This window comes from Littorina saxatilis, linkage group LG17 (genome assembly GCF_037325665.1).
Source record: "Littorina saxatilis isolate snail1 linkage group LG17, US_GU_Lsax_2.0, whole genome shotgun sequence".
Taxonomy (NCBI): Eukaryota; Metazoa; Mollusca; class Gastropoda; order Littorinimorpha; family Littorinidae; genus Littorina; species Littorina saxatilis.
The window spans coordinates 54,351,858-54,363,544 of NC_090261.1; the positions used below are offsets into that span (position 1 = coordinate 54,351,858).

General features: G+C 46.4%; 1 protein-coding gene across 1 annotated transcript in view; it reads left to right on the forward strand.

Moving 5' to 3' along the window:
• The window catches only part of LOC138953987 (delta-like protein 1), a 45,648-nt gene that overhangs the window by 33,059 nt on the left and 902 nt on the right, over positions 1–11,687 (forward strand). Inside the window, exons 7-11 of the mRNA XM_070326016.1 lie at positions 2,966–3,102; positions 4,369–4,538; positions 5,659–5,872; positions 7,042–8,278; positions 9,272–11,687. The exon at positions 9,272–11,687 is cut by the window's right edge and continues 902 nt beyond it. Coding sequence (XP_070182117.1) covers positions 2,966–3,102; positions 4,369–4,538; positions 5,659–5,872; positions 7,042–8,278; positions 9,272–9,428 — 1,915 coding nt within the window. The 3' untranslated portion in view covers positions 9,429–11,687. The remainder of the gene's footprint in view (positions 1–2,965; positions 3,103–4,368; positions 4,539–5,658; positions 5,873–7,041; positions 8,279–9,271) is intronic.

Genomic DNA, 11,687 nt, shown 5'->3' on the forward strand with positions numbered 1-11,687 from the left:
CGGAGCTGCATCTTGGTACCAAGAACTCTTCTTATTCTTCCTCTTGGCATCGATACTGTATGTAGCGTAGGTGTGTGCGATAGTGTGTGAGATCGTGATAGATACATTAGGAAGAAGACCGAAGTTTGTCAGAGCTGACCTAAATTTCGGCTTATGAATAACGCTGCTTTGCTGCACGTGCCAGAACCAAAGTTTGGCAGGAAGGAAAACAACCGTTCTGTGGGCAACTGTTCAGATTTTTTTCCTGCTTGTTTTATCCGCTCTGGAAGCATTGATGACGTAGATATAGCGTGGAAAATCGTAGAAAGAAACGGGAGGGAAGGGGGGGGGGGGGGGGGGGGGGGCAGAGTGATATACGTACAAGGCGACCCGACCCAGTACACAGCTCTTTGATTTCCCCTTCCTACCTGTATGATTTTTCTTGTGCTACCCGTACAGCGCCTTTATACCTGTGCTGCCGTACTAACCGCACCGGCATTGGCACTGTGCCGTGTTTAGGATACCTGCTTCCCTCGTCAGCCTCCCCCTCCACCCCTACCCCATTCTTCGCCTCTTTTTTCTGTCTTCGCCCAAAACTCTTGATAGGAGTGCCTATTGGCGCCCGTTCTCCACTGCACTAAGAACCGTCCGGGTTGTGTTTCTGGTCCTTGACAGTCATTTCTTTCTTTCTTTTATTCTTTCTAACCTTTTTTTTTATTTTATTTTTTATACTTGCTCTCTTTCTTAAACGACCAACCCCCCCCCCCCCCCCCCCCAATAGTACCAATGTTTCCGCCTGAAAGGATGAAGAAACAGCAGCCTTCTCGTCAGTCAAACGTTGTTTAACCTTTCCAGGTAGCTAATCGAAGAAGGAGAAGGCAAAATACACAGGTACACATAGCGATCGACCGCACAAATAAACATAGGAACAAAACTGCAGTGTCCAGGCATGGAAGTAGAAAGATGGCTCGCACCAGAAAAGAACACGAATGTACTATGTAGCCCCTGTTGAGCTTGCTGGTACCTCTTGAAGCAGACGAGATCTGACAAATGAGGGGGGCAGCCGACAGCAGACGTTGGGGAGGAGGAAAAGGTGTAGTGGTAATTGGCCGGCTGCCTGACTGGCCCCGAAGGCGAGAGGTGGACACGGCACCATCACCTCATGATGATAAACTGACCGCCCGAATTACGCCGGCCGTTTGCTGACCAAGGCGAGAGGGCTAGTGGCATCCCTTTTTTCAAAGGGAAATGTTTCCTCGTTTTTGTTAAACTGCGCATCAAAAGGAATGTGTCTCCAAATATATCATTATCACTCGAACACTCCGGTTTTGAAATGGACTGCCCCCTCGGGGTGACTCCTAGCCAGAGATAGCTCGTTATTTTGCCCAAACCTGCAATCTGATCGCACAAGTAATAACTAGCCAAGAGCTCTAGGACTCTCTCTCTCTCTCTCTCTCTCTCTCTCTCTCTCTCTCTCTCTCTCGGTCTGTGCTTTCGCCCCGGTAGCTAAGTTCTTGCATTCCTGTAGGGAGTTTAGTACCGTTGTCTGGAATGCCAGCCTATCGGGAAGCATAATCGGAAGCAGCAGATAGGATCAGAGCAGGCCCGGAGAAGTGGTCCCTACAGGGAGGGGCTTTGCTGCTGTTGCCACCGATTGACGGACTCTCGCCGGGCCGTGCACTTGCTTCACCACACTTAGTGTATATTGATTGTCATGCTCTTTTCTTAGTTAACGAAAGGGCTGCTGTTAAAAGAAAGGGCTGCTGTTAACGAACAGGCGGTTGCTAGAGTCTGTGGATGTTTTGGTGGGTCTTCGAACCGCAGTTTGGGCTTGGCCTCACAATGGAGTATTGATAAAGCATTGTTTCGGTAACTGTGTACAGCTCCCGGCTTGGTTTGTGTCCTTATAGAAGTTGCTGTGGAAACTAAAAGGAAATCAGTTCGAGTTATTATGCCAGGGGTGCTTGAGTTCATCTAGGAGCAGCACGGAGATTAGGACTTGAAGGAGAATGTGTTTTTTTCTCTCATAAAGTCTGTTTCTTTTAAATGTAAGTCGCGTCATTCCCATTAACACAACACACGTGCACACCCCTTTCTGACCCCTAATAAGTGTGCTGAATGACAGAGCCAGTGTATTTCAACAAGTAAGCTACTAGATCAGGCAGTGTCAGTTGAAGACTATCAAAGTATGACACTGGCTCCAAGCCTGTCAGAGCACACACTATGTCCAAACATGTTTCGTTTCCCAGCAACTAAGGAGGAGAACGTGAGCGAGAACTCGAAGAGAGACTCACAGAGAGTGTAAGAGAGTCTAGGACAAAAGAGTTCATTCCAGTAATTGTCCCACCCTATAGGAACTTAATTTCTCCCCGCAACCGCCGTGCCTCGACGGAGTCCTGTGACGATATCATCCGATGAGCCACCGCGAATTGCCCTGATCAGAAGGTACAGGGAAAGACTCTTTAGTCCCCTAAAATAATGGATTAAGGCGGCCATGGGGCACCAAAGTAGCCGTGGTCCACGGCCCGGTGTTTAAACAAAGGTGGGCAGGTAAAACGGGGGGAGGGCAAGGGCACACTGGCGAGCGGGGACAGCTGCTACAACCGTGTCCTGTCTGTGTTGACGCCTGGACTTACTCTGACCATGGGCTAAACTGACTGACCGGCTGGGCTGGAGCTGAACCGGACCCTTGTATAGCTTTTAGGTTTGCTGAGTAATTACTCTGTTATGTGTCCGGTCCTTTTCTTGCCCCTGTTTGTTCTTTTTCGATCGTAATACACGTGTTTGTTTGGTACGTGTACAAAAGTCGTTCTGTTACTGTTTCACGATTGTCGGACAGGACTTTCTGAGCTGAAAATTAAACTTAATTGAGCATTGCACACCCCACGTACCCCCCCCCCCCCCCCCCCTTGAATACAATTTTGTTTAAACTAATCACCTAGTATTCGGTATATTTTTAACTTTATTTTTCTTTGCTGAATTTCAGATGCCGCATTGGGTGGGAGGGCAAGCACTGCAACGTGTGCATCCCCTACCCGGGGTGCCAGCACGGCAAGTGTACCGAGAAGCCCTACTGGGAGTGCAAGTGCGAGGAGGGATGGGGTGGTCTCTTCTGCAACCAGGGTAAGTAATCTCTATGTGTGTGTGTGTGTGTGTGTGTGTCTCTCTCTCTCTCTCTCTCTCTCTCTCTCTCTCTCTCTCTCTCTCTCTCTCTCTCTCTCTCTCTCTCTCTCTCTCTCTCTCTCTCTCTCTCTCTCTAAAAGAGGAAAAACAGCCTCTCCAGAGTTCACGACTTTTGTTAGATAAACTGACACACACACAATGATAGATAAGCTTCCTTGCAATATGCAGGCCAAAAAGTCAAATCCGCGAACACGCAACAGAACAAGGTCTTGCATCATGATCCATGCACACACACACACACACACATACACACACACACACACACACACACACACACACACACACACACACACATTCTCTCTCCCTCTCTCTCTCTCTATTCACACGCATACACACACACACACACACACACACACACACACACGCATACACACACACACACACACACACACACACACCAGAGAGCCTTTTTCATTCTCTCTATCGTATTTCTGTTTTATATTCGCCGTCTCTTTTGTTATCCCGGTGAGTAAGTGGCCTTGGCGTGTTTGGGTGTAAGTTGCAAGCTGTCGGCACGAGCCTCCAAACATTTATCAGAGAATCGATATAGAGTTGTATTTCTGTGCCAGCCTCCCCTAGCACGTAAAATATAGACTCTCTCTCTCTCTCTCTCTCTCTCTCTCTCTCTCTCTCTCTCTCTCTCTCTCTCTCTCTCTCTCTCTCTCTCTCTCTCCAACAACACCGCTGCTTGTTTCTTGACCACTTGGCATTTACTCAGTTCCTTCACAGGTTAGTTTCCCGCTGCCAAGTTTTAGAAACGTTCCATTTATGCGTTCATGCTCTCTATGTCTCATGCGTTAATTTTTGTGCACGTGTGTATGAACATTTATAATATCCGCATGATGATGTGACCACACACATCCACTTGTGCTTTTCGTCTGTACTTGTTGATGTCAACGTGATTTCTTATACTTCAAACATTTCTGGATTCTCGTTCTTGATTTAATTTACTCTGTTGGCATCTCTTCCAAGTATTCTCACTTGTTATCCCCTTCCAAGTTATTCCTGATAATGTCATGTTTCCAAGCAGGTTAAACCAAGTTGTCTCTGTAGCTTACATTTAGGTCCAAGTTAAAATTTAAAGCGAAGAAGATGCTTCAGGGACAGGTTACAATTTCAAGCGAATACAATGCTTCAAAGCCATGCAGTCCCCCCTAGATTCCGTGAATACAACGGTTAAAGTGACAGTCTTGTTTGTGGTTGCAGATTTGAACTACTGCACCCATCACACCCCATGCAAGAACGGGGGGACGTGCATGAACACGGGCCGTGGCAGCTACACCTGTACCTGTCGCCCTGGTTTCAACGGCACCAACTGTGAGCAAGAGGTGGACCATTGCAAAGACCAGCCGTGCCTGCACGGTGGAACATGCCAGGTAAGAGACAGGACACCAACATACCTCTGCCCCTCTCATTGTACCCGTAGCCTACTAAACAAGTTTATATATACTGTCTTATAGTGCTGTTGGGAGGTTGATGTTAGACAGGAGTTTGGAATTTTACGTTGAAAATAACATCTTCACCGGTTTTTCACCTCGGTCAATTGGTGTGCCATCGGTTGACACGAGATCAAAAGTTCAGATCTGGCAAAGTTGCTACATCTGCTTGGACATGTGCGCAAGCTTGCGGGCTTTATTGGGAATGTCCTTTATTGGGAATGTCCTTTATTGGGAATGTCCTTTATTGGGAATGTCCTTTATTGGGAATGTCCTTTATTGGGAATGTCCTTTATTGGGAATGTCCTTTATTGGGAATGTCCTTTATTGGGAATGTCCTTTATTGGGAATGTCCTTTATTGGGAATGTCACAGTTATGGACGGTGGCTGGCCATAGCTATCCATCCATTGTTAAACATGATGGGATTAGAAAACAACGAAGAAGAAAAGCAAACTAAGAATGATTACTGAATTTAACAGCTCAAGGATCGATATGTCATCACAGCGATAAATTCTAAATACAAAAATCTTTTTTTTATATAAATTCTGAGTTTTGGTCAGATCAGTTCAGCACAGATACAGATCAAAGTGCAAGCGTGCAGGTACAACCAATCTACAATGAAAGAGGATGGATGATTCATTCACACTAGCATACCTACCGTGAGGTTGAATCCATATCTGACAGCGTGCAGCAGGGCAAACTAGGGCGGTCGATAGGCCGCCATGTGTCACCTGCTTAACTGCCAATACATACTTACCTTAGTTTTTCCTCCCTTTTTGCCAACATGTTTTGTTGTTGTTGGTTTGTTTGTTTGGTTGGTTAAAACGGCTATGCTGTTGTTGTTTTAAATTGAGCATCAAAACTTCTGCTGTTTTGTTTGTTTCATTTTCTGCAAGCGCTGACCAGTTGCTTTTGGGTGAAACCCTAGAAACAATCAATCTTTTTTTAACCCCCAACCTGAAGCATTTATTAATTAAAATGGAACAGTAAGCCAACAAGACAATAAACTCGATCAAAACAAAGGACGCTGAAACATTGTCTTGTCTCTTGTTCTTGCAGAGCACAGACCACGATTTCACGTGCAGTTGTCCTCAGGGCTACTTCGGCGAGCACTGCGAACAGGAGGCCAACGAATGTCGCCCGGAAACGTGCTTCAACGGAGGGACCTGTGTGGACCACCAAGGGTCGTACCAGTGTCTGTGCGCTCAGGGCTATGGCGGGTTTCACTGTGAGACTGACACTGGTGGCTGCAAGCAGGATTCTTGCAAGAATGGTGAGTATTTTTGTGATTGAGATGGTCATCTCGTAGGTTTGTGTGTGTGTGTGTGTGGATGGGTGGGGGGGTCTGTTTGTGTGTGACTCTGTGTGCGGATTTCATTTCATCGGGCGGTTATGACTCAGACTGAGCTTAGGTGGCTTAAGTGGCAATTTTGCACGTGCTTGTAATGCCAGTCGGTGGCAAAGTGCTCATCACCAAAGTGGATTGTCTTGTAAGCCCCAAGTTGACAGCAGCAATATTTTCAACCACTTCCCAAGCACTCCCCTACCCTGTCATTTGTTCCATCCCAATGGTTCTCAAGAATGCCCAAGAAGAAATAATTCTTAAAAAAAAGTGGTGTTCGTGCTTTCAGGGAAGGGGCGTACTCTTTTTGAAAAAGATCGTTTTTCATTTGACTTATGTTTTATGTAGCCATACAAAAGTTGCAACACAAAAGCAACATGATATGTACAACTTGGCCCGTTTACCATTACGGAAAAAACATTGAAAGGCTGAAATTGAAGCTTGACACAGAAGACGGATAGAAGAGCAGTACACGCTGACAAAGAGAGAGAGAGAGGAGTATCCTCCTTTCATCAGGGGGTGGGGTTGGAAGGGTGCAGCTATTGTTGAGTCAGAGGCAGTTATCCGGTTGTTGTGTGTTCTCTCTACGGGAGGGAGAGAAGGAGGGGGTGGGGGAAGCGAGAGATGCGGCAGGTGTTTCTGTCAGGGAGGGAACCTCTCTCTCTCACCCTTTTTTTTTCTCGCGTCCCTATCCCTTCATGTCCGCTTTTAAAGTGCACAGAGCTCGTGTCATTGATGAGAATCAGTAGAGCGTGGCGACCTGGGGAACACCAGAAGAGTCGTTAATTGTGCCATGCCAATTTCTCTCTTTCTCTGTAGTTTGTTCAGCGATCTCTTTTGTAAATGTTTTCATGTATTACTGTGTAACCCTAACTGTTTTCCACATTCTCCCTATCAGTATCAACTGTTGTGTGTGTTTCTTTGTTTTTTGCACGATTTTGCGCTGTGTATGGACCGCACTAACTCGGTCCTTGCGCACGTAAAATAAGCGTTCGTTTGTCTCTATTGTTTCTCCTTTTGTATTATTGTATTATGTTTAATTGAATAAAACCTTGTTGAAACCAGAAATACTCATGACCTTGTTGCTGACTGTGTTTCAGGTGGCCATTGCGTGAGCGGCACGTGCATCTGCCCAGAAGGCTTATTCGGCCCCACGTGCGAGGATGACGGTCAAGACTACTGCCTGCTCAAGCCCTGTGAAAACGGCGGCACGTGCATCGACCTCACCAATGACTACGAATGTCGCTGCGTGGCGGGCTTCGTGGGCCCCAGATGTACCATCAACGTGGACGACTGTGAGGGCGGGCCGTGCGCTAACGGCGGGCGCTGCACCGACCTGGTCAACGACTTTCTGTGCGAGTGCCGCCCCGGCTGGACGGGCAAGGACTGCAGCGTCAACGTGGACAACTGCCTGACCCAGCCCTGCCGGCACGGCGGCACCTGCGTCGACCGCATTGACGACTATGAGTGCACGTGCCCGGAGGGCTTCTGGGGCAAGGACTGCCAGCTGTACGAGGGTATGAGCACCACCCCGACTCCGCCCGACACCACCACCACCCAGCCCCCCGCGGCCCCCGACACCACCAACCAGCCCCTGACCCCTGCCACCACGGACGGCCCCTCGACAGGCAAAATCACCAACAAGTCTTTGACTGGGCAGGAGAAGGAGCTGACTGGGCCGCAACTGCTGGTGGTGGTGTGCCTTGGCGCGGGGCTGCCCATCCTGATCATCATCATCGTGGTGGCCATCCTGCTCTGCCGCAAGCGCCGCAACAGCCGCGCGGCACACAACAACAACGTCAACATGGAGAAGGAGCGCCACCAAAACTACATCAACAACATGAACAACCGCGAAGACCACCATCACAGAGACGCTAAGTGCTTAGACGACGACAGTGTGGGAGGGGGGATGGGGGTGAGCAGCAGCGGAGGAGGAGGAGGCAGTGGTGGCCTCAGCGCCATCTCCGCCAAAGCTGAGAGCAAGTTGGATGGTGGAGGTGGTGGCAGTGGTGGTGTTGGTCCGTCGACGATCTTCACGACCAGCTACCCGCCTCACCACCCGGCGGCGGTTATGCCCAAGCCCTCCTCGGTGATGAAGATCTCGAACGAGGAGCAGCAGGACATCAACCGGCTCAACTCCAAGCAGCATCGCGCGGCCCGCGATAAGGCCGTCAGCAAAAAACTTATGAGAGACTCGCTGGTGCACGAGCCCCCCTACCCCCAACCCTCCCTCCCGTCCTCCAACAGAGACTCTTGTGGTGGTGTGTACGACTACGAGAAACCTATCCGACGGTTAGACGTCGACACGCTGTCGGAAGACACAAAAGTGGATATCAGGTGTGTATTCCGTGCTTGCTGATACATGTGCTGAGTTGGTGTTGTGAGCTTTTCTTGTTGTTTGCTGCGTCAGTTTTAGTGTTTGTCTTGTGCGTCAGTTCCTTGTTCTTCAGTTGAGAGGGATTTTTGTTGTAGTAGGTGTACAGATTTTTGTTTTTGCGCGTCAGTTTATAGAGATTTTCTTGGTTTTGAGTTCAGGGGTTTTCAATTATGTCAGTGTGGGTTTTTTCCCCAGTCAAGATGTGCCAATGAAAGGCTCACTTCGGTGCTGAATACTCACACACTGAAAGAAAAGCGTTAGAATTAATAGCATACTGAATAAAACGAAGAAAGATATGAATAGCAATAGCATACGAAATTAAGCAAACAAAACAAAAATAAGATAGGATAGCATACTGAATTCTCGGCTTGCACGCAACCAAGGACGAACGGCGAGTTTATCACCATGGCTGTACAGTGTACTAGATCATCTGTCCGGAGTGACCTTGTCAGTTCGGGGACAAGCAGTGATACTATTAATAAGGTTTCAATCGTACAACCTCGCGGCACGGGGACACGCCAACAGATGGTCCATTCCCATTGTAAACTTAAACTTTACGTCTTTGGAAAGTAATAGTAACGAGGAACTAGGTGTACCATTGTAGTACAAATCCCAATGAAGGTCTAGTAATAGTAGCTCACATCCCATTGCTTATTGTCGTTGATTGAACATGAAATGCAAACTGTGAGCCATGTTACTTAGCAAAACGATCTTCTAGACTATACTAAACATTATAATAATGCCCCCCCCCCCCCTCAAAGCATCATAAACATGGAACTTAATGGGTACCAGAATTTGAATATTGGTAGTCCGTGTGTAGAACCCCCCCCCCCCGTCTACCCAAACGGCCTCTCCCCGATTGGCACAAAGATCAGTGAACAGTATTTGATTTGAAACAATTGCTGTATTAAAAACAACTTTCTAATGTATTTGTTTCTTCTTCTGTGTTGCAGTACATATCATCGACACTCCGGAGACATTTCAATAATTGTGAAGCCGAAAATGCCTGCGCTGCAAGACAGAGACAATGTGCGTGGGTCTGTGTACCTCGAGTCTACACACCCGCGTCACTCGCACTACACAGAAGATTACCTGGCCACAGAAGTATAGCGACACACACGTGACACACGGCAACACACCTGTTTTGTGACACACAACACACCCGTGGACACCTGGAGACTCGTTGTAGTTGTTGCTGTTGCTGTTACTGTTGTTGTGTGTTGTTATGAACTGCTGGATGGACGACCGATCTCTTGTGTGCGCTACAAGACAAAATTGCCGTCTTTGTCAAGAGACACAAAAAAATTGAAACAAAAGTATTTGAGACCAAGTGTGTGCGTGGCTGTTTGCGTGTGTGTAAGTAGTATGTAGCGGTAGCCGACTGACGATGCATTTCTTGTTGAACATCGTCTTTAAAGGATCACGCGGCTGTTATTTGGCTTTATCAGCACTGCGTCTTGTATTAGTGCGTCCAAGGCTTTTGACTCGAATCGTTGGAGTTGTTGTGACAAAACACACTGGATTTCATTTGTGCAATTTTTGAACGAAAGTGGAGTGTGTTGTTGTACGTGTGAGAACTCGTTAAGGAGTTGTAAAAAAAACAAAAGTCGTATGGGAGTCTGCACAAGGCAAGGCAAGGCAAGGACAATGGCCAAGAATCAGAAACTGTGGTAGTGTTGAATGAGAACAGAGAGAGAAAGCCAGAACTTGTGAGCTGATGAAAGAGCAAGTTAAAGGATACAAAGTGCCTTTTTTGTTTCTTGGTACCAACATACCAACAACTACTGCTTTCATCTTGCGAACGACAAGAAACGGAAACTGAGGACGATCTGCCAAGAATTCTTCGGCAGAGGAACGACGACGATGCGATGGATGCACTGGTGTGTTTGTGTGTACATGAGATTACTATTTATCTACTTTTTGTTGCGCCAGAGTACAAAAGACTGGCTGGCATTGCTGGTATGGGTCGGCCAGTGTACCGCGCTGTACAGCTTGTGCAAATCAGTCACAGCAAATAGAAAGAACCAAACTGTTGAGTGCAGTGGCATGTATACAGAACTATTGTGTCAAACTTTCACATACATGTGCAGTAATGTGAATTTTCCACCTAGGGAATTGTCGGTAGTGAATGTGTGACTTAGTAGTACCAACCAGCTACAAAGAACACGCACAGTCAAGACTCTTGAAGAACTTGGATCTGAACTGAATGAAAAGCGTTTTGAAGTGATTGAAGTCAAAGAAAAAAGATCCCCTCAGAACGATTTTATAAGATGCGACTTGGATACGCGTATGTAACCGTCTGTTGTCAGGAAGCGTGGTTTTCCTGGAGTGTTGTTGTTAACAGTTAATAGGAGGGCATCTATACAAAAATATCAGATTGTATATGGACGATTTTTTGCACAAAATGATTGTGTGTGGAGTTTTGGTTTTGAGTTGTTTTGGATTGACTAGAACTTTGTGATTGGTCATCAATCTAAGCACTGCCAAGAATAGAGGCTTTCGTTTAGCTTGCTAAAATTGGTTTCTCTTTTTTTTTCGGACAAAAGACGTAATATCAGTATATTAGAGAGTGTTTGTATGAGTTTGATTACCTATGGGGTATTCTTTTTTTTTATTGTATTGAACATGATGCAAGAACGCTTTGTTAACTTATTGACGAGGACAGACAAAAAAATGTTTGCTATGTCACTTTGAAGTATCACATTCCGAAACGACTTTAATTTATTGATTTACTTAATTTATTTACTATCGGTAAGAGAAATTCAACGTACACCTTGAAGCACAGCTTTCAACCACATGACCGACATCTCTTGACTGACCTAGTTACTACATCTATGGCCTTGAACTCTTGACCTTCATCTGCCATTCATTGACCTTTGGTTCCCAGGTTCACATGCGCACACGGTTTCAAAATGGCAGCACAAAATCGTGAAAGTTTTGATATACATATTTATTGGTTACCCTTTTCTCTCTACTTCCTTTTGTCGCTTTCACCCTAGGGTTGGTTTTTGTTGTGGACTTGTTTCCTTGACGTTTGCCGCGCTTTCTCCAGGCCACTGGTGTTTTAGCTGTTGCTGAATGGAATTATGCAGATTTGCGAAAACGCAATTCCGATTGAAAGATGCTAGTCTTAAGTGCTTTTTGATCTTTTCTTTCTGTTTACTTTTTTTTTAGGACAATGTTAAAGTTTTGGCAAGGCATGCACTTTTTGCCAGGTCTTTCTTTTTCCACTAGTGGAATGGACGGACCGGACCGTGAGTGAGCGACAAATCTTCAAAGCCGAAGTTTGATGTGTTGCTTTCTCTTTCTCCCTGTTTGTTTTTTAGTTATTTATTTTTTTTAGTTCGACATGTTTTTGAAAAATTGTTG